Source organism: Equus caballus, chromosome 15, assembly GCF_041296265.1.
Source record: "Equus caballus isolate H_3958 breed thoroughbred chromosome 15, TB-T2T, whole genome shotgun sequence".
NCBI lineage: Eukaryota > Metazoa > Chordata > Mammalia > Perissodactyla > Equidae > Equus > Equus caballus.
Window position 1 is genome coordinate 27,496,322 of NC_091698.1, and position 19,846 is coordinate 27,516,167.

Genomic DNA, 19,846 nt, shown 5'->3' on the forward strand with positions numbered 1-19,846 from the left:
GCATCACCTCCTACTGTCGTTGGGGCTTAGCTTTGGCTCTCCTGTTGGGCCCTGTTCAACCCCCCTCGCCTCCCCCGGCTGTCCTCACCTGCACTCAGCCCTCTGTTGTTCTGCCTGATGGATCTTTCCACAGAGCACATTGCTCCAGGCCCCTCCACCTTCGGCTCCTGCTCAGAATCCTTCAGCAGTTCCCCATTCTCTGCAGAATAAAGTCCAAACCCTCCTTAGCATGGCCTTTGTGATCTCGCTCCTTGCTGTCACCTCTCCCCACACACTGAAGGACCACAGCTCCACTCTACTGCTGGGCTAGACAGTGCTAGCTACCCATCCAATATCCATTCTCTCCTCCTTTCTTAATATTAGGAACCCAATTTTTAGCTGTTCCTCCAATAAAGACTACATTTCTCAGCTTCCCTTGCAGCTATTTGTGGCCACATGACAAATTCTGGTCAATGAGATGTCAGTGAAAGTGTTACATACGCCCTCCAGTAAGTTGGCTTAAATAGTGAGCTGATTTAGCTGAGAGCAATGCCTTTGGGGTCTTTCTCCTTCCTGCTGTCTGGAATGCTGATGTGCTGGCTGGAGCTTCAGCAGCCCTTTTGGTTCATAAAGTGACCTTGAGTGTGGAGACCAGTATTAGAATGATGGAGCAGAAGAATAGAGAAACCTGAGTTCCCAATGGCCTAGACTGCCTACTTTCAATTTATTTCCTGTGAAAAAGAAATGAACATCTCTTGTTTAAGCCACTATTCTTTTGGATATTCTGTTATATGCAAGCAATCCTAATCTTAACTGATACAACCAGACAGCACTGTGCACAATTACGTTTCCATGCCTTTGCATAGGCGGTTCCTTCTCCCTGGAATGAATGCCTTTCTTTGCTTTCTCGCTGTTGAAAGCCTAATTATCTTTCATGGATCAGTTTTAATATCTATCGCTCCACAAAACCTTCACCTGTTCCCTGGGCATAACGACCCCCTGCTGCCCCCATGGTCTTCCCAGCCCTCAGCTTGGCCCTCCTGTCGCCCTTAATTACTAAGTACCAGGCCATACTTGATTGACTGGGGCACAAGGATTGGGTTTTCTTCAATCTCTGGTTACCCAGAAGTTGGACAATGCGTGGCACACAGTAGGTACTCAGTAAGTTTCTGTTGAACACACACCCACAGACACCCAGGCAGGTGCCGCAGTCTTCCCAGGACAGACCCCCTGATAGATATGTGTGGGATGAGGGGAGCACAGGAAGAAGGAAAAGGAACCAAAACAGGAGAGGGCATGCCTCTCCGCACCCCTTCCCCTACTTCTGAGCAGCCCCATCTGCCCAGCAGTGGCTCCATCCCCCAGTGCCTCTCTCTGGCAGGCTCCCGCCACGTTCCCACCGTGGAGGGTGCTCTGGAGCAGGTGGGGCAGGAACCAGGGGACTCAGGGCAGTGGAGGCACAGAGCAGAATCAGGGCCCAGGAACATCTGGATGGGGCGTCAGGGTGGAAGTCACAGCACAGGCCTACCTGGGGGCTGGCTGCTTTGCAGGCATACCCTGGCCTCCCTCTCCAGCCCTCTGGCCCCCAAGGCCCAGGGTGGGAGTCCAGCTATTGACCCAGAGGATTTGGTGGACCCCCAGAGTTGTTAGGGGGCTCATGGGCAGGAAGCAAGTGGGCAGGAAGGAGAGGTGTTGCCCAGGATGTAAGTGGGAGCCTTGTGGCCCCCGACCATTTCCCTCCAGGATGGCAGACCCACGGTCAGTTCCACTTCTCCCCACCAGGTGGCAGTGCTAGACAAGCCCGCTGGTTTCCTCGGGGAGTGTGGATGCTCCATCGTTCATCAGCTCGCTCAGAATCAGCATTTTAGGGCTGGAAGGGAATTCAGCCAATATATAATCAAGTTGGAACTGACGCGCGATTGGAGGGTCCTGCTGGGTGGATTTTTCCATACGTATACACACCATATGTATACACACCACCTGAGCAAGATGGAGGACGTTTCCAGCACCGCATTGGCTGCCTTGTGCCCCCTCCCAGTCATCGACTCCCGAAGGCGAGCACTAGCTTGACTTCTGACACCGCGCGTTCGATTAGCCCGTTTTTGAACTTCACATAAATGGAAACTGTGGCGAGCGCAGTCTGGATCTTCTCTTACATCCACGTCACATCGCTGAGGTCTAAGCGTGTTGTGGATAACAGTAATTTGTACGTTTTTATTGTCATGAGTATCCCACAGCATGTCTACGTGCAATTTATTTTCCATTCTCCTGTGGATGGACGTTGGCGTTGGGTTCCCCAGGAGCAGCCCCTGAGACGGGGATTACTGATGGGGCTTATGAGGGAGCGTCCTCGGGATCAACACCTGTGAAATAGGACGGGACGGCGGGAGAGGTGGATGGCGGGAGAGCCGCACTGCGGTGCAATTGCGACAAAAACCTCAGCTGACCACTTGAGGGCAGCACTGCAGGCCCTGGGGGAACAAGTCCTTCATCCCTCAAGCGGGGTCTCAGCGTTGCGTCAGAGAGTCCAGCACAGCGGCCATTTGGGTTTTCTAGTCTGGGGCTGTCATGAATAACACTACCCTGAACATTCGTGGACGTCTGCACCTCGGTCTGCTGGGCATTCACCGTGGGGTGGAATCGTTGGGTTATTAGGTAGGCAGGGGGGCAATTCTCAAAGACACTGCCACATTGTACTGTTTGGCATTGACAAATCCTTGCTGGCCACCTACTGTGCGCGTGGCCCTGATTGTTCTAGGGGCTGGTTTCCAAGTATGGGAGCCCCCTGCCCTCTGAGATTGCGGCCCAGTGAGGAACAGCTGAGCAAGGGCAAGTATAATACGGTAGGAATCCCAGGGCCTCGATGGCAGGAGGCAAAACGGGCTGGGCCGCTCAGCGCTGCCCCAGAGTGGGCTGGGTTCCCACTGGCTTCCCACTTCTACTTGGCTGCAGGCTGGCATGAACCCTGGGCAAGCCCCCAACTTCCTCAGCTGTCTGGTAGGGACTGAAATAGCTGACCAGCGGCTTCTCAGAGCACTTGAGGCACCTTAGGAGACACCGTGCATGAAAACCCCTTGTAGTGAGGGGGCCCGGGGAAAGCTGTTGACTGCCAGGGAGAGGAGGGAGGGAGAGACTGTAGGGAGCTGCGGGTGGGGGGAGGAGGTGCAGAGGCCTCAGAAGTCTCAGTCCCTTTGAGCGCCCCCTCCGCTGGGGGCACCTCTCCTAGCTTTGAGGGATCCCAGGGACTCAGGGCATCCTGCAGTACTGACTACAGCCAGCAGGGGCCGCCTCAATCTCTGTCCAGAGGCTGCCGTGGCAAAGGGCCCGTCCCTCTCTTCTCGGAAGGCACGTTTACAACAGCCTTACTGTCCTGGTGACCCGGTGGGGAGGGAAGGGTGCAGTCTCCATCGTGGGGTGGCCTCCACCTCACACTCAGACAACCAGTCAGCAGCTATCCATAAAGCTCCTGCTCGTGTCAGCACAGTTAAGTGAAAAGGTGACAGTTCTCAATTTAATGAGGAAGGAAAAAGAATCGAATGCTGAAGTTGCTAAGAGCTATGGTAAATTTTATTACAGTATATTGTTATAATTGTTCCATTTTATTTCTGTTGTTGTTAATCTCTTTCTGTGCCTAATTTATAAATTAAATGTTATCGTAGGTATGTATGTATAGGAAAAAATATAGTCTATACAGGGTTTGGTACTGTCTGTGGTTTCAGGCATGCACTGGGGGTCTTGGAACATATGCCCTGTGGATAAGGGAGGGCTAGTGTACAATCAATAGAATCTTTTTGAGAAGTTGCTATGAGGATTAGCAAGTGAATACAGTCATGGACTTAGACCAGTAGTGGATGTTAAATAAATAAAGGTGGAAGTGTGTGATGGGGTCTCGCCTGGGCAGCCCGGACTCCTAGACATCAGGCTGGAGGCAGGATTTCAGGTCTTCAGAAGCCCACCTCGCTGAGGTCCTGAAGATGGGACCCTCCACCCCAGCCTGCTGGTCGCGGGCAGCCTGATGTCTGCAGCTTGTCCAGTAATTTTCCACACAGGCTGAGGCTCATGCCCCGATTTCCCTGATAAGATTCTGCAGTTACCTCTTTTATAGGAATGTGGTTTATCAACAAGGTGCTCTTGGCTCCAGCCCTCTAGGCACCGCCCAAAGCAGCCAGCAGTACAGGTGGAGCCAGGGCAGGGGAGGCGGGAGAAGGACGGACCTCTGGGCCCCAGCACCTTCCAGAGACAAGGGGATGCCCTGAGCCTGGATCCCTCAGGCTGGGCCAGCAGGACGGTAAACCGTGGGGCCTCTCGCCTCAGGCTGGACCAGCTGGAACTATCAACCTTGGACTCGCTGAGATTGCTGTTGACTTCTCACCAGTTTGCCTTTGGCCTTTGGAAGACGGCTTCTAGAGAGAAACTGAGGGCGCCTGGCAGAAGGCGTGGTGTGAGAGAGAAAATTCAGGGTTTCAGCAACATCTGACGTCAACTGGGGCCAGGCTGCTGTTGCTTCTCCATCGTCAAGACCAGTCACTGCATGTTGGGGCTGGAAGGGACCGGCAGACCAGCTCATCCTGGCTTCCTGTTTTACGCATGGGGACACCAGGGCCCCGGGAGGGCAAGGTAACATGGGAGCCAGAACCTGAGGCTCCAAACCTCCATCCTCCCTTGCCCCCCCACTCCCCCGCAACCTCCTCAGTCCAGTCAATAGCACCACTCTGCCAGCTCCTCCAGGGGCATGCGTGGGGGATATCCATCCCTTCAGCCGAGTTCAGATTAGTCACTGATCACGGCCTTGACCCGTGGTCTTGGGAAGGGCTTAGCCCAGATGTGGAGTGCCAGGGTACTCTCCAGCCTCCAAACAAACTTCGGGCCTTGCCACCTACAGTGGGATCCACTTTGTTAGAAAAGTGCCTTGAGAGAAAAGCAGAATCCCAGACTTTGGGAATCACGCTGCATTTTAATAGGGTCCCCAGGACATTCATGTGCCTGTTGCAATGTGAGAAGCACTAGGTTAGAGCGAGGCACGTTCCCTCCACCAGCCCAGCTTCCCCAGGAAATGGAGGGGGCAGAACTCTGACTTCTCCGCCAGAGCCAACACCGGGAGCCAGGCCTTTGGGAGCCAGGCCTTTGGCGTGACCTGCCGTGGGACTTTTGCATTTTGTAGTGGATTCTGGAAAGTGGAATTCCAGCTCCAGCAGGGCTGGGGTAGCAATCCACACCACTCCCGTGCTGTCTGCCTCACCGGCCCGCTGGCCAGCGTCTCTGCTGGACACCCAGAGCTGGGGCAGCTCCACAGGTCCTGGGATGCAGCTAATTCAACTCAATCCACTTTGGCAATGTTGATTAAGTGCCTTCTGTAAGCGGGGGTCTGTTGCCCACCCTGGCTGCACATTAGAATCATCTGGAGTGCTTTTAAAAACTATTTATGTGGGCCCTACCGCAGGCCACTGGCGTCAGAGTCTCTGGGGGCAGGTCCAGGCATAGGTCCTCATTAACACGCCTTGGACCATTATAATGCACAGCCGGGTTGAGAGCTGGTGGTCAGAGGTCAGAGAGGTCTACCTGAAATCCTCCCCAGGCCATCTCTTCCGCCAGCTAGCTGCAGCGGGAGAGGCTTCCCCTACGAGCCAGGAGAAATCATCAGGAAATTCCCTGGATGTTATAACTCGTGACAGCAACGTCTAATTAATCATCAATCCTGTGACGCAACCTGGCCCATACCAAGGGGACCTGCTGAGTCTTTGCAAACCTATCCAGGGGAGTTCTGTGGACACTTCCTTCCAGACCTGTGCCCGAGGACCCAAGGCTGATGGGGGCCCAGCTCTCCTCCAAGACCGGTAAGAGGGAGCCCTGAGCTTGGTCCCTGGGGATGCAAGAAGCAGAGGGGGGCTCTGTGTCATTGCTGGGGTAGAAGTTCCAGGAGGCAGAGGTATGGTCAGTGTAGGCATTGCTCAGAAAGAGCTTCTGGTACAGGCTAGGCTGCCCCAGGTAGTGAGCCATGGCAGCAAGCCTCCCGTCCCTGCAGGAATCCAGCAGAGGCCGGTGACTCAGGTGCAGCATCCCTACAGTGATGGATGACCCACAGGACCCATCTGCCTTCGGTCCTGTTGTGCAGAGAGGAGACTGGCTGGGGTGGGAAAGAGGATAGAATTTAGGGGGCCTGCTGGAAGACGGGGGTCCCAGCTCTGCCAGGTCGAGCGGTGGATCTTGGGCAAGTCACTTTCCCCTTGGGCCTCAGTTTCCTTATCTGTAGGCCGGGGCCAATGCAACCGACCTTGCTGGCTTACAGAGCTGCCAGAAGCACAAACCAAAAGGTCATCAGGCACGATGGTTCTCTGCGAGCCTCACCCGAGGCCACAGTATTCCCTCAGTGTGCAGGGCGGGAGATGGAGAACTTGGGCTTCCACCACCAGATCTCTGTGCATCTCTGGACCCTGCTCCCTCCCAGGCAAAGAGCCTGGAGCCTTGGCCCTTGGCCCCCTAGCAGCACTGAAGGCTCACACATTAGCAGCAGGTGGCACCCAGAGCCTGGGGGCGGGGAGGGGGACCAAGCCACTGCTGCTGCTGCTGCTCCAGCAACTGTGTTTGGATTCCGGGCAAGGGTGCCATGAAGGAGGCAGTGCAGCAGTGCAGGGATGAGGAGGTGGGCCCAGGCTCCCCCACTTCTGGCTGCGAGATGGCAGCAACTTGCACAACCTCCCCAAGCTCAGTTCCCTGGGAGTGCTTCCCCATGGGATTGTGGGGACGGGAAAAGAGGATGTAAAGTGCCCAGTAGGTGCCTGGTACCCAGAAAGGCTTGATGGCTGGAGGGTAGTGATGAAGATGGTGACGATGACGATGTGGGAGGTCCTCGCTGAGCAGGGGGCTGACCCTCCGTCACTTAGACTCCAAGAGCCTTGCTGCAGAGACTCTGATTTGAATCCACCTGTGGGTGTTGGGGTGAAGGCGGGAGCATCCGAAAGGCCATGTGTTTCCTGAGCTCCTTGGCAGCCAGCAGTGGCGAGTCCGTCTTATCAAGCCCAGCACTTGATCTGGTCCCCTGCAGCAGTGGGGAGCAAGGGAGGCAGGCAGAGAAATTGGGGAAGGTTTTCCACGGGCAAGTCACTCTGCTTATGGGGCCTGAGGATTCTGCCTGAAAATGCACCTGACAATAAGAATGGCCACCTATGGGCTGAGGGTGCTCTGAAGCCCAGCCCAGCCGGCTGGGGACAGGCCCACTCAGAGAGTCACACTGGGCCTGTGCCCACCTCTCCCATTCCCCACCCTGGGGTGGGGTGTACCCGGTAGCCTGGGTCAAAGGATGGAGGAGCCCTGAAGGCCCTGGGGCAGGGATGGGTCAGGTGGAGGTGGGCGCCAACACCTTTCACACCACTGTGAGCCCGCTCCAGACTCAGGCGGCAGGGCCCTGTGCAGAGTAGAGGACGGGGCCCCTGTGGGCGGACGCACCCAGTCCTGCAGGCTTTCTGCCCAGCTGGCCGGACGAGACGGGGTTTCAGCCCTGCTCAGCCTCGGCTTTCTGCAGTGAACAACCAGCACGATCATACAGGAGGGTGCGTGTGCAGAGCCTGATGCCCAAGGAGCCCTTTGTTCCCCTCCTGGCGGTGGGGCATCTTTCAAGGACCACTCTCAGGGGCTTGCTGAGGGGCAGCTGCGGTAGAGAGTGGAGCCTGGGGGTGCGGCTGGGAGAAGGGTGCTCAAGTCCACTGGCCGTCTCCTGGCCTGTCAGCCAATTGTGTCCTCTCAGCCCCTCTCTTTTAACCGTGGTGACATAAGGACAATCTCCCATGTGCCACTGGGAAGCTCCTGAGACAGGGATGAGGCGAGCTTTGCAGACTGTCAAATGCCTGTCCAGGATGAGGCCTGCTTCTCCTTGGGTCCCCAGGGCCCCCCTGCCCAGCAGGGACTCCGGCACCCACCATGGTCATTCCAGGGTGTTCTTCCTCCTCCCTCACTGTCTTCCAGACAGCCAGTTCCCTGCTCTTCTCCTCCTCCGGACCCCTCTGCTGCCCCCAGAGCCAGGCCTGCCTGAGTCAGCCTCTGTCCAGGGCAGCTGCGCAGGGGATGGGCTGGAAACTCCATTCACGGACCGGGTCCTGAGGGAGGGGAGCCAGCTCTCAGCCACGACAGCTCATCTCTGCTGGTTATTGCCTAGGCCCAAGGAGCGGAGCATGATGGACGTTCCATTCCCCCAACCCAAGGGCGGCCGCCTTTCCCTGGAGGCTGGGGCAACCCTTGTCTGAACCCCAGCCCTGGCTCTGCTTGCAGTGGGCCCAGAGCCAGCTGCTTGCCCACCATCAGGAGACATCATCTCTGCCTTGCAGGGTGGTGGCAGGACTGGACGTGCTGGGGTGTGCAGAGGGTTTGCATGCTGCCCCCCACCCATACCAAGCCCCCTCCAGGCCTTCTCTCCAGGCCCCACCTCAGGGATGGAGAGTGACCCAGCCAAATGAGGGGGGTGCCTCCACCCCCCAGGGTGGGTTATGGCTGGTTATACCAGGAACCCCTACCTCCCCAACCCCCAGCCTGATCCTGCCCAGGTGGGCACTTAACTCCTCACATTCAGGATCCCCAGGCAAGTACATGGAGACTCCAGGCCTTGGCTGGCCAGGCATATCACTCCCATGGTAGATAAGGAGACCAAGACCCAGAGGAGCAGTGACCTGCCCAGGTCAGCAGCAGAGCCCCGACTAGAATCCGGTGTCTGACATGGCTGCCCTTCACAGAGCCTTCTGGATGCCCCAGCAACTCAGCAGTGGGTGCAAGGACAGGTCCTTCTGATGTCTGGGCTCTCAACTCTGCTCCGGGTCACTGTCTGTACCTGCTCTGGGACACCCCCTTGCTTCTGCGCCTAGCCTTGGGGAACCAGTGGTGGTGGGCAGACCCATCAGGAAGGGAGCGACGCACGAGGGCATCCCAGGAAGGGGCAGTGGCGTGGGCAAGGGCTCAGGTGAAGGAGGGGTGAGCGTGGACAGCAGGGCTCTGTGAGGGTGGGTCTAGAGGTCCCAAAAGCCAGGGTGAGCACTTGTCCCTAATGCGGGGGTGAGAGAACCATGGGAGGCTGGCCTTTGGCCTGTGGAGGTCAGGGACCAGTTCAATGTGACCTCAAGGGTGTCCTTGTGCCTGACCAGACTGGGCTTCCCCTCCTTGTGCACTGCTGGAATGTTGCAGGCATGTGAGTGATCCGAGGAGAGGGGGCCAGGGAACTGGGTAGATCTGGGAGGGGAGGGCCTTGCTCCTCCGGGCTGGGGTCTGGCTCAAGTTCTGACTGAATTCACCTCTTTTTACGTTCGACCTCCCTCCTCCCACCCAGAAAGCGCAGCGTGAGGAGGGGAGGAGGGGTGGAAGGGGAGAGATAAGGCCCAGGGAGTTGTAAGAACAATTCTGGGGCAGGAAGCTCGCCAGCTTCCTCCAGGCCAGCTTCCTCCAGGCCAGGAGAGGAAGTGCTGCCCAGGAGGGAACTTTCCCTGCCCGGCTGGGCTGCCAAGTGGAGTGAGTCAGGAAGTCCCCTGATTTTAAAGCCTAGCCCAGACCTTGGCTGGACCCAGCTCACCCTTCTGGAGGGCTTGATGTGGGCTCCATGAGTCAAGGAGTCGAAAGAAAGATTTCTTGGACTTTCGAGGTCTGGCAGTAGTGCTCCTTTATTCAGAGAATAGCATGGAGTAGCATGGGGACGGGACCCCTGGGCAGTAAGAGCTGCAGGCATGGGGACAGGACCCACGGGCAGTGAGGGGCTGCAATGTGTTGAGGGTTAGGGGTAAATTTATAAGGCATGGGTATGTGACTTATTTTTACTAGACAAAGGAAAGATGATGTAAAAAGTCATTAAATGGTATCAGTGAAGATGGGGTCTGGTTATTGTGTGGTCATATAACTTTAGATATGTATTGGGTCATATAGATTGGCATTTAGGCCAGGATGCCCTGGGCTTCTCTCTCTGGGGCAGCCCTAATCCACACCATAAAATCCATTGGATCACATAGATCAGCATCTGGCCAGGTCACCTTGGGCTTCTCTACCTGGGGTAGCCTTGATCCACATCAGGGCTGACCTTGGACCCCCCACCTCCAGCCTGGGCCCCCAACCCTGTGGGGAGCTGCCAGGCTCCTTTCTGTCCCAGGACAAGGAAGTCACCCTCACTGGGGCCATGGTCTTCACAAGTGACAGGTTCTCTGTGGGAAATAACAAAGTCAGACAAGCAGACAGGAAAACACAGCACCAACACCGGGACCATCTGCCAGAGCTGCCCACCAGGAGCATGCCAGCCCATCATCTCCCTTCAGCTTGTTTCTAGATACCGAAAGGACACATATGTATACAGGAAACATAAACATACGGTGTCCAACAAAACCAGGATCATATTACATCTACTGTTCCAAAATCTGCTCTGTTTAACGACAATAGTAACTGTTACCGGGTATTGAGAGCCAGCGCAGGCACCAGTTCCTTTCATTTTTATCGGATCCCCAGGGGAAGGGAACTGAGGCTTGGGGAGGCTCGTGGCGGGAACTCAGATCCAGGACAGGCAAAGCCGGCTCCTCACCTGGTTCTGAGGCGAGGGGACTGGGAAGGAGGGTGGGGGGAGGGGCATGGGGCCACCAGCGGGGTGGGCGTGGGCAGTGGCGGTGGGGAGGGGCTGCAGTCGGTCGGCCACCGCCCAGCCCCACCCTGACACCGCCCCCCACCGCCCCCACAGATGCCGCGGCACCCTGCAAGGCCCTGCGCTTCCACGCCAAGGCCAAGGGCGCGCAGGTGCGCCTGGACGCCGAGGGGAGCGTCGCGCGCCGGTGCGCCACCTTCTGCGACGGCATCGTGTTCAGCCAGCGGCCCGTGCGGCCCGGCGAGCGCGTGGTGCTGCGCGTGCTGGAGCACGAGGACCGCTGGCACGGCGGCCTCCGCGTGGGCTTCACGCGCCTGGACCCCGCGCGCGTGCCCGCGGCCAGCCTGCCGCCCTTCGTGTGCCCGGACCTGGAGGAGCAGAGCTCCACGTGGGCCGCCGTGCTGCCCGAGGGCTGCGCGCTCGCGGGGGACGTGGTCCGCTTCTGGGTGAGCCGCCACGGCCGGCTCTTCGCGGCCGTCAACGCGGGCCCCTGGTTCCTGCTGCGCACCGGCGTGCTCCTGGGCGCCCCGCTCTGGGCCGTGATGGACGTGTACGGGACCACCAAGACCATCCAGCTGCTGGGTGAGGCCACCCGCCAGTACCGGACCCGCCCCGGGGGGAGGGGGTGCTCCGCCCCTATCCTGAGCCACCGGGAGAACCATTCGTTCGCTTATATTCAGTCAGGTTTTCCATCAGCTTTTGCCCACTGTCATTTATGAGACTGGGCGCTGGGGACTCCAGATGGACAAGACTCAAAGAGAGGGCATCTGTGTCCCTAACGAATGATAAAAAGATAGGACTAGCACCCCAAACATCTATTAAGGGCTGATCACATTTCACAGAGGGAGAAATTTTGAGCTGGGCTTTGCGGTCTAAGTAGGAGTTCACTGAAATCAAGGGTGACAAGCAGAGGGATCATAAGTATGAGGGTTAGAGGTGAACGGGAAGACTGCCTGTGGGGGAGGGTGAGACAGTCAGGCAGTGGGTGGGGGAAGAGGAACCATCCATCTAGCCACCTGGAAGGAGAGCAGATTTCCAGCGAGCGAGTGGATAGATACAGGAACACCCATCAGAAGAAATATTGGCATTCCCGCGCTAGTGGTCCATGGGCCCGCACAAGCAGTCCACCCCCACGCCCCCGCGTATGTTTCTAAAGTCGCTTGTCACAGGTGCTGGAGCCTCACCCCTGGAACACCTGATTTGGTGTTCTGAAGTGGGGCCCAAGCCACTGTTTTCCTGCCGGGAATGGGGGGAGGGGGTTTATGCACATCCGGGGTTGGGAACCTGGGTCTCCGATCAGGCTGCAGAGTGGGGCGAAGAGGAGATGTCTAAAGGAAGGGTGGTCTAGGGAAAGAATCTCGCTGGGGGGTTAACCTGGGGAGGGGACGGCCAGGACAGCACTGTAAGATCCGCTGGGAGCTCCAGCACAGCCACCCAGGAAAGAAAGAAGAGGGACAGGTGCCTGCTTGCTTTCCTTGGGCTCTTAGTGTCCCTCTCTGCCTCAGATCCCACAGCCAGCGCCCTCCCGCCTGCCACGCCGTGGGTCCCCAGGGAGGAGACTCTGTCTGAGCCTGAAGGTAAGTGGCTTTCTGGCACCAGGCACTCCCGGGGCTGCAGCACCAGGGGAGCTGGGCGAGGCCGGGGCCCCACCTAGCAGCTCAGTCAGGTCTTTCCAAGTCGGTCAAGTCTCCCACAGACTTTAGACCAAAAGATTTGCTCTGCCTCCTGCAAACCTAAAAGCAATTTAACAGCTCTGCTTTCTAGAACACTGGCTGACTTTACAAGTTACAAGAGCACATTCATGAATAGATAATGTTATTTTGTCCCCGCTTTAAAAAAGCAATCCATGTTCATAGTAAAAACTTTGTCAAACAGAAATAAATATTAAAGGATAAAGAAGGAAGTAAAAAAAGCCACCCGTTACCTCTTGGGTGGACTCCCTCCCAGTGCTTTGTGGTCGTATATATATATGTGGGGAATTGTTTCTGTTTGGTTTCCTTTTTCCTAAATCGAGATTTTATAATATATATGTATGTACATTATGGTTTTCTTCCTAATTTTTTTCGGTTGATTACATTGTGAGCATTTTCTCACGAGATGAAAGTTTTCAAAATATGACTGCGTAGGTGTCTGTCCTGTGGTTCTATCGTGAGTAGGCTGCCCCCCTTGCCCCCAAGTACCCCCAACCTATGTTGTCCCCTTTCCCAGCCGCGGCAGGAGAGGAGTGCACCATCTGCTTCCAGCATGCGGCCAACACCTGCCTCATCCCCTGCGGCCACACACACTTCTGCAGCGACTGTGCCTGGCGGGTCTTCAGCGACACGGCCAAGTGCCCAGTGTGTCGCTGGGAGATGGAGGCAGTGGCCCCCCTGGTGTGGGGCTCCTGCTCTGAGAACTGAAGAAGACCTCCTGGAGCCCGAGGCAGATGACGCCTACCTCTGAGCCCGGCCCCTGCGGAGGGACGAGGCGGCCCACCTCTTCATGGAGAAGAGTCAGAAAGGCTGGTCAGCAACAGGCGTGCAGAGCGGGAGGCCGGGGAGCCATGGCTCTTCCCCTCCGACAACAGACGGGGGCCAGTGGAGCAAGGTGGAGCCCCTCTTTCTGTCCACACGGGGACTGTCTCCCTGATGGGGTGCCTGGCTGTGGAACTGGCTCCGCCATGGGCCAGCGGACTTCTGATCCGTCAGCTTAGCTTCGCGTTCATTTGTGCCCAGAGCCCTTGGCTGGCTGCCTGGTACGGATGTCATAGATTTAGCAATCCCTGGCACATGTAAGTCCCGGGATTCTCAAGAACCCACACGTGTCAGTGAGAAGGTCCTTTATTCAGAGAGCCGGCAGCCTGATCCCTGACTGTATCGCAGAGGAAGTGAAGGTATCTGTGTGTGTCTGGGGAAGCCCCACCCACCCTGGGGAATGAAGAGCCTGGCCCAGATGCAGGGGAGCATCTGGGTAGAATGTTTATGGTCCCATGTAGAATCTGGGTCACCTCTGACAAGCCCTCCATAAAGTGGGTCAGTAGTCACCCACCCTGCCTACGTTGCAGGGTGACTGTGAGGTCCCAATGAGATCATGCATCTGAAGATGATTCAACATGTTGCAGTGCGCTGTTTTCACTGTGCTTATTTCCTTGCCAATTTCTGAGATGTAGAAATAAAGTTTGTTTTTTATGAATGTTTTTGTAATGACCGTGTCCCCTTTGTTGCCTTCAGTGGGAGTGGGTGGAGCCGTGGGCTGGTCAGGATGCCGGGGCATTTCGGGGCATGCTCTCTTGTCCTCCACAGACACACCCTGGGCTCGCAGTGGACTGAGTGGGCTCTGGGCGCTCAGGCCCGTGGACTGAATTCTGCTGAGCACGTGAAGGAGATAGTCCTGCACTCCCAGCCCTTAAGTCACAGCCAGGCTTTGCCCTTGCCACCCTTGATTTGGGGGGACTGCCTAGAGGCTCTGGCTCCTGATTGAAGAGAGGAGTTGACCCAGGAGCCCACCTCAGCAGGTGTTTGCAGCAGGGGCAAGCCATACCTATTCCTTTGCTGTTGTTCCCTGGTCCTTGACTCGTGGGGAGGCAGCTCCAGAGGGAGAGGGCTAAAAGGGGGCAGTTCCAGCCTATTGTTCTCAAATTTGTAATGATGGACACCTCCACAAACTGTCTTCCTGCCCTCACCATAGCCAGCCAGAGGGTCCGGACATTAAGTTTGATGACACTGGAGTAGCTCTCACTCAAGTGGGATCTCTTCTCCACCACCCATGAGTGTTCTAACCTTGGGCATGTGACTTGACTTCTGTGAGCTCAGTTTCTTCATCTGTAAAGTGGAAATAATGTAATACTCTTGGCTGGTAAGCTGTAAGGATAATGCGTATGAAACATGTAGGTAGAGGAAGTACTCAAAATATGGCAGCTCCCTTCCCCTGGAAAAGGCATCTCTCAGGGGAAGCAGCCAAGAGTACACTGGGCTAGGTGACGGGCCCGGGGCGAGTCCTGGCAGCCCACTGGCTTTTACAAAGGGCCCCCACATCACCCCAATATTTTGGAATAATTCCTATGGATCCTAAAACAAGGTTTTTCATCCTTTGTGCCTTTTTTTTTTTTCTTTAAACGATCCCTCCAGGGTGAAGGCAGTACTTTAATCCTATTTCCAGTGATTACCTCCGTCTTAGTTAACACTCGGGCAAGCCTGATCTTAGAAATGATCTCTAACCAGAGGTGGGACTTCTGGAATGTGGATAAGGACTTCTGTACATCCATTCCTCCATCAAAACAACAAAAATATTGGCAACATTATAAAAATCAGCTTTCGCAGAACTCTGGAAATTAACCAAAGGCCAGCAACAATCTGAAGAGGGTTTATGCGAGAGAAACTACTCAACTTTGGGGATTTTCCATGTTGTAATTTGGCCTACTCCCAGCCCTCTAACCCCAGCTGCACAGTAGCCTTGAAAACCAGCAGGCTTGCAGCCACTGGAGGGGATGGATTGGGTTGGGAGCTCCTTAGAAAGCTCTATCACCAGAGCATTGTCACTATTTGACTTGTGCTGTAGTTTGTGGAAAAGCTTTATTTACAGAGTGTTGTCATTATTTAACCCGACTTGGAGCTCTCTTCATGGGAAAACCCCTGACCCCAAGGCATTATTCATCCTACTCAGGACTCTGTCCATGGGAAAATCCCGGGGCATTTATCAACCTTAATCAGCTTCAATTGTTTAACATTGCAGCTGTTTAAGACTGATATCAGTTGAGGCAAACAAACCCCTGGCCAGAAATTTGAAAGGAAGATTTGAGAAATGAGATGTTCACAGAGGACTTTGGAAAGCTCTGGCATATTCCTGGGGATCTAAAAGACTGTGTGCATGGTCAAGAAAGACCTGGGAGGGCCCCAGTTCTCACTTCTGACTGACCTTGAGGCCTGTGCAAGTGGAATTGAAGGCTGAGACAGAGCTGTAAGCTGCCTGAGCGTTCAAGTCATGCCTCAACCCACAGGGAGCTCCTTGGCAAAGGGTGGAAGATTTTCTAGCTCAAGGCATTTAAGGAAATCTCTGTCCAATTGTTAGCTGATCATTGAGCTAACTGAACAGAGACATCAGTGGTTGCACACTACATGGAATGTAGACTTTACAGAATTAGTCTAGGAAAGTCACTAAACAAACAGCAGTAACAATAAACCTTGGGGGCATGTGTGCCTGATATTCAGAGTTGCCACATTATATTATCTAAAAAATACAATTTTCAAAAAAATTATGAGACCTGCAAAGAAACAGGAAAGTATGACCCATGCGCAGGAAAAAACAGTCACTAGAAAGTGTCCCTGAGCGAGGCCAGATGTTGGACTTACTAGACAAAGACTCTAAATCAGCTGGTATAAATATGCTCAAAGTACTAAAGGGAACTGTGTCTAAATAGTTAAAGGAAAGCATGTCATGATGTTTCACCAAATAGAGAATATCAAAAGAGAGAGAGAAATTATAAAAATTACCAAATAGAAATTCTGGAGTTGAAAAGCACAACACTTGAAATGAAAAATTTACTAGAGGGGCTCAACAGCAGATTTGAGCTGTAGGAGAAAGGATCAGTGAACTTGAAAATAAACTAGTTGAGATTATCTAGTCTGAGGAATAGGGGGCAAAAATGAACAAAGCCTTAGAGACTTGTGGGACATCATCAATTGCTCCAACAGACACATACTGGGAATACCAGAAGGAGAAGAGAGAGAGAGAAAGGGGAAGAAAAAAACATTTATGGAAGTAAAGTCCAAAGAGTTTCTAAATCTGAGGAAAAATATTAATCTACACATCCAAGAAGATCCACAAACTCTGAGAAGGATAAACTCAAAGAAATCCACACTGAGACATGTCACAGCTAAACTGTCAAAAACCAAATACTAAGAATCTCAATGGCAACAAGCAAAAAATCATTACATATAAAGGATCCTTAGTAACAGCTGGCTTCTCATCAGAAATTATAGAGGCCAGAGAGTAGTGGGATGATATATTGAAAGTGCCGAAAGATAAAAGACTGTCAACCAAGAATTCTTTATCTAGCAAAAGTATCCTTCAAAACTGAAGAAGAAATTGATACATTCCCACGTAAATGGAAACAGGTCATTGCTAGCAGACCTGGCCTACAAGAAATACTAAAGGAATTCCTTCAGATTAAAATGAAAGGATTGATCTCTAGCCTCTCCTCTAACTTTATAGATAGGAAAACTGAGGCCCAGAGAGGAGGAATGATCTTATAAATGATGGGACAAGAATTGAAATCTTCATTGTAACCACACTCACTCAGCCATTTCTTCGTTCATTCATCAAATTAATTTCAAAAAATATGAAGCACCAGGCACTAGAAGATATTCTCGTATGAGCACAGCCTTATCTGTGTCCCATATCCACACCAGGGAATAAATAGTTATACTACAAAACAATAAGTGTTAAAATAGTCTATACAAAGAGCTTTTCAACTTCCAGTTCAAGATAGCAAACGGAGCACGTGCAGTTGTTTCTTTTTACTCCTAGTCTTTACAAATTGTTCATAGAAGATCTATGTAAATTCATATCCTAACTTGAAAACAATATAGGGAACACCAAGTGAAACAATAACCATAATTAAAGATGAAAAACAGATAAGATCAGACTGAAGATGGAAACCACGGCCCAAAGTTCCACAGAGGAGAGGGCTCCTGCAAGCCGTGGTAGCAGCTCCAGGGGTACTGCAAACCCAGAACTGGTGACCTGGGAGCAGGAGGTGGCCCATGCTTGACTGGCCATGAATGGTTAGGGCATCACAGAATGGACAGGCAAGAATGTTCATCTCGGGCTGGGAGTGAGACACAGAGATGTCTGCCCATGGACAGGAGCAGCGGGGGTGGATGTCTGGGTCAGAGGGGCAAGGTAAAGCCCCAGACACTGACAGCTCCCTAGGGGAATAGAAGCCTCTATATCTAGAAGGCTAACTGCTGAGCCGTCCTGCCCAGTAGCACGTCCCATCCATTTCTCACTATCACTTTAGCCAGGTGCAGTGCAACCCAAGCTGTATATCCTACTCCTTGCAAGCAAGCCCCTCAAGCTAACAAGGAATCTCAGTTTCAAGGGAAGCTCATACCCAAGAAAGGCCAGGTATTTGAGGAAAGCTAATATCCTGGAGGAAAATGTACCCAACTCAACAGAAGGAGGAGTTCATACCTGAAAAAAATGGAGTTAATAGAGCAGACAGACATGGCTTTAGAATAAATATACTTAGATGCAAAAGGATATTGCATCAAAAAATCTAGATACCTTGGAAATTAAAAACTTAATCATTAAAATAAAAACTCATTAGGTGGTCTGAGTAGCAGAAAGATTAAGCTGAGAAATGAATTCAAGATCTGGAATCAAACAGAATGCACTGTAAAATTACAAAGAGATGAAATGTTTGAAAGAGGTGAGAATAGATACAGGAGTCCAAATATCAAAATTCCAGGAGAAAATAGAGAAAATGGAAGAAAGAGAATACTCAAAGAAAGAATAGAGAAAATTTTATGTGGAAGACAGACCTGACTCTCCAGATTGAAAAAGCCCATCAGTTACCGTGCAGAATACATGAAAAAAGACCTTCATCTTGACATGTACTGATGAAATTTCAGAGCACTGGGGATAAAGAGCAGACCCAAGCAGAAAAAAATAGATCTCACACAAAAGAGTGTGAATCACATTAACAGCAGACTTTTCCTCAACAACACTGGATGCTGAAAGAAAATGGAATAATATCGTCAAAAATCAGAGGGATTTTTTATTTTATTGAGGGATAATTTACATGCAGTAAAATGCACAGATCTTAAGCCTCCATTTTGATGAGGGAATAATTTTGAAATACGAAATTCTACAGGCAGCTGCTCTCTCTCTCTCTTTTTTTTTTTTGCTTTTCCTCCCCCAATCCCCCCAGTATATAGTTGTATATTTTAGTTGTGGGTCCTTCTAGCTGTGGCATGTGGGACACCACCTCAACATGGCCTGGTGATTGGTGCCATGTCCTCACCCAGGATCCAAACCGGCCAAACCCTGGGCCACCAAAGTGGAGCATGCGAATATAACCGCTCGGCCACAGGGCTGGCCCTGGGCAGCTTCTCTCTCATTCAAACACACGAGGAAAATGAAATTTTCATATATAAAAAGATGGTTTCCCGTTCACAGATACGTTACCAAAGAATTATTAGAGGAACTGCTTCATTAAGAAGAAAAAGAAAAATTAATGCAATGGTGATCAATGAAAGCAAAAAAGTTGAGGATAAATAAATGTTAATTGTAAAAAAAAATTAATAACAATCTAGAATGAAAACTACAGATGATACCAAGGTGGGTGGAGTGGAGTGAAGAAGACCATGCTAAGGTTCTTTTCTCATTAGGAAGAGGTGATTATTAACAATAAAAATGAGGAAAAGATGAGTTTTAATTGTTATGTTGAAGAACATACAAACAGGAAGTAGAAGACTACAAACAGAATATATAAATTCTGAAACGAAAAACTCAGTCAACTTGAAGATGAAACAATAGAAACTGCCCAGTATGAGCAACAGATTCAAAAAGAGACTGAGGAAAAGTGAGCAGAACCTCGGGGACGTGTGGAACTGTAAAGATCTAGCATCCATGTCATCAGAATCCCAGGAGGAGAGGAGGGGGCAGTCTTGAAGATGATTTTGAAGAACTAATGGCTGAAAATTCTCCAAATTTGGCAAAAAGACATAAATCTGTAGATTCAAGAAGCTGAGCAAACCCCAAACAGGATAGACGCAAAGAAACCCAGGCCAAGACACATCATAATCAAACTTCTAAAAACTAAAGACAAAACATCTTGAAAGTTACCGCAGAAAAACAGCACCTTACCTTTAGGGAAAAAGCAATCAGATGACAGCTGATTTCTCATCAGAAACCATGGAGGCCAGAAGGAAGTGTCACAACACTTTTCAAGGACAGGGGAACAAAAGAACTATCAATTCAGAATTCTGGGGGCCGGCTGCGTGGCCGAGTAGTTAAGTTCGCGTGCTCCGCTGCGGCAGCCCAGGGTTCGGATCCTGGGTGCGGACATGGCACTGCTCATCAGGCCACGTTGAGGTGGCGTCCCACATCCCACAACTAGAAGGACCTGCAAGTAAGATATACAACTGTGTACAGGGCGGGGGTTTGAGGAAATAAAGCAGAAAAAGAAAAAAAAAAAAGGTTGGCAGCAGTTGTTAGCCCAGGTGCCAATCCTTAAAAAAAAAAAAGAATAAAGGAAAAAGATTGGCAACCATTGTTAATCCAGGTGCCAAT

General features: G+C 52.4%; 1 protein-coding gene across 3 annotated transcripts; it reads left to right on the forward strand.

Annotated features, from left to right (window-relative positions):
* The first annotated feature begins 1,952 nt into the window (after positions 1 to 1,952).
* Positions 1,953 to 13,744, forward strand: NEURL3 (neuralized E3 ubiquitin protein ligase 3). 3 transcript variants are annotated; one of them, XM_070236135.1, is made up of 6 exons: positions 3,344 to 3,539; positions 4,294 to 4,596; positions 5,572 to 5,813; positions 10,670 to 11,155; positions 12,079 to 12,150; positions 12,782 to 13,744. In XM_070236135.1, the coding sequence occupies exons 3-6, from the start codon at positions 5,786 to 5,788 to the stop codon at positions 12,970 to 12,972; spliced, it is 777 nt and encodes a 258-aa protein (XP_070092236.1). In that variant the 5' UTR covers positions 3,344 to 3,539; positions 4,294 to 4,596; positions 5,572 to 5,785; the 3' UTR covers positions 12,973 to 13,744. The 3 variants fall into 3 exon arrangements, with proteins under 3 accessions (XP_070092234.1, XP_070092235.1, XP_070092236.1); XM_070236133.1 differs by having other exon boundaries at positions 1,953 to 4,596; positions 5,499 to 5,813; XM_070236134.1 differs by having other exon boundaries at positions 2,269 to 4,596; positions 5,555 to 5,813.
* Positions 13,745 to 19,846: the final 6,102 nt, after the last annotated feature.

Coding starts and splice junctions, on each gene's coding strand:
- NEURL3 (XM_070236133.1), top strand. CDS start 5,786: ATGGGGGCCCAGCTCTCCTCCAAGACCG. Junction 5,814..10,669: donor CCAGCTCTCCTCCAAGACCG/GTAAGAGGGAGC, acceptor CCGCCCCCACAG/ATGCCGCGGCACCCTGCAAG. Junction 12,151..12,781: donor GACTCTGTCTGAGCCTGAAG/GTAAGTGGCTTT, acceptor CCCCTTTCCCAG/CCGCGGCAGGAGAGGAGTGC.